This window comes from Daucus carota, chromosome 2 (genome assembly GCF_001625215.2).
Source record: "Daucus carota subsp. sativus chromosome 2, DH1 v3.0, whole genome shotgun sequence".
In the NCBI taxonomy this organism is placed as follows: domain Eukaryota; kingdom Viridiplantae; phylum Streptophyta; class Magnoliopsida; order Apiales; family Apiaceae; genus Daucus; species Daucus carota.
This window is the reverse complement of record NC_030382.2, coordinates 40962400-40964068: the sequence shown is the minus strand read 5'-3', so window position 1 is coordinate 40964068 and position 1669 is coordinate 40962400. Positions and strand designations below refer to the sequence as shown.

Below are 1669 nucleotides of genomic sequence, written 5' to 3'. Positions count from 1 at the left end.
ACTCAAAGGGAAAAATAAAAAATAATTCTTAGATTTTAGTAGTAGGTGACAATTGAAATCTTTATCACAGTGGTATATATGATGCAAAATTTTGAATATATTTAAAGCATGAATCTGAATAATATCACAACTATTCTTGAAAAACAGCTGGCAAGGATTTATTAATTCAAATATGAAAAATCGTTCGGATACATAGCTGAGCACAATCCCACATCGATCCAAACGGATACACAGATCAAACTTAATACATAGGAATTCTAAATTTCTAAGTATTTTTAGCCTGAGAAGTTGACCCCCTGCGTTTCTTCTCACGCTTGTTGTGTCTTTCATACTTCTTGGCATAGACATGCTTGCCGTTGATGCTGTACAGAGATTTGTTCCCAGGAGGAGCTATCTTAGGAATGATGGCCGATGAACGGCAAACCATTCGAGCATACAGGGGTTGCTGATCACTCGGCACCTCCTGCATATGTATGTCCTCAATAAAATTGCCAAAAATCCTGTCACAAAAATTAAAATAAAAAAGCATGTCAAAATGAAAAATCTACAAATAATATTTACCCAACTAAACAATCTTGAATATATAATTCACTTAGTACCTTGATTTGTCAAAAAAAAAAAAACTTAATACCTTGTAAAGAATTCTCGAATATCCACCTCAGGAATGAAGTATCCCTTGGAGAATGTCAAGAATATAGTCCTGTCATCCGGTGCAACATCCGGTTCATCCTCGCATCCATCCACCAACTGCAGACCTCCGAAAATTTCACTCAGATCGGCATTCGGATCTTCCAATATATTTGCCAGTCGGGGGTTTGGGGGCTGGTAATTTCCAGATCCCAGAGTTTCTTGAAACCCTAGTTGAGGAAAGCCGCCGCCTGCAACATGGGCGTGAAATGGCGGCTGCACAACCACTGGATTACCAGCAATTATGTCTCGAAAAGCCCTTGTACAAATTTCAACAACAATTTTATTAACATTCATGAGAATCTTAATCCGGTTGTTGTGGAAATGAACCACGTCAATGTCGCGGCCCGAACATAAAGTTCCAAGCAAAAACAGATTAAGAGACTCATCGCCTATCTCACTGTGCAGACACAGTAAGAAAGCTGCAACTTCTTGGGAAAGTTGATGAATCAGAGGCAGTGACCACGAAATCACCGTGTACACGGCGTCTCCGCAGTACTGGATTTTCTCCAGCCATATCAGAAACGCCACGATATACATAGATTCATCAACATTCCGACCAAGTTGACGAAATAGTATGTAGAACAACATCCTATCTATATAGTGGAACAGATTGAAGTGTTCATCACTGATTTGTAGTGGGCCCCAAAGCAAAGCGGGGTCATACAAAGAATTTCGCTCGTAATGATCAGGGACATCAAATTCGGTAGCCATTAATCTAGCTAGATTTGATGACAGAACGAGTGGTATATATCTGTGATATAAAATTAACAATTGAAAAGAAAAATAGAGAAAGATGAACAAAAGAAAAGCTTATTGTGTGATGGATGAGAGGAAGAAATGAGGGGTTTGGTGGTAGGGGTTGGGCTCTGACAAGGGGTTTATATAACCTGTCATTGAATTCAAGCCGAAAAGACGCCTCTTTTGGAAGAAGTATATTCAAATATTTTAGATTTCTTTTTCCCTCGGAAACAATTTTTTT

The 1669-nt window shown here is 38.7% G+C and overlaps 1 protein-coding gene across 1 annotated transcript; it reads right to left on the bottom strand.

The window, feature by feature from the left end:
- Window positions 1–265: 265 nt before the first annotated feature.
- Window positions 266–1401, bottom strand: LOC108207582 (uncharacterized). The gene is made up of 2 exons (XM_017378017.1): window positions 632–1401; window positions 266–500 (listed from the first exon to the last, which is right to left on the bottom strand). The coding sequence occupies exons 1-2, from the start codon at window positions 1399–1401 to the stop codon at window positions 266–268; spliced, it is 1005 nt and encodes a 334-aa protein (XP_017233506.1).
- Window positions 1402–1669: the final 268 nt, after the last annotated feature.

Coding starts and splice junctions, on each gene's coding strand:
- LOC108207582 (XM_017378017.1), bottom strand. CDS start 1,401: ATGGCTACCGAATTTGATGTCCCTGATCATTACGAGCGAAATTCTTTG. Junction 501..631: donor ATTCGAGAATTCTTTACAAG/GTATTAAGTTTT, acceptor TTTTTGTGACAG/GATTTTTGGCAATTTTATTG.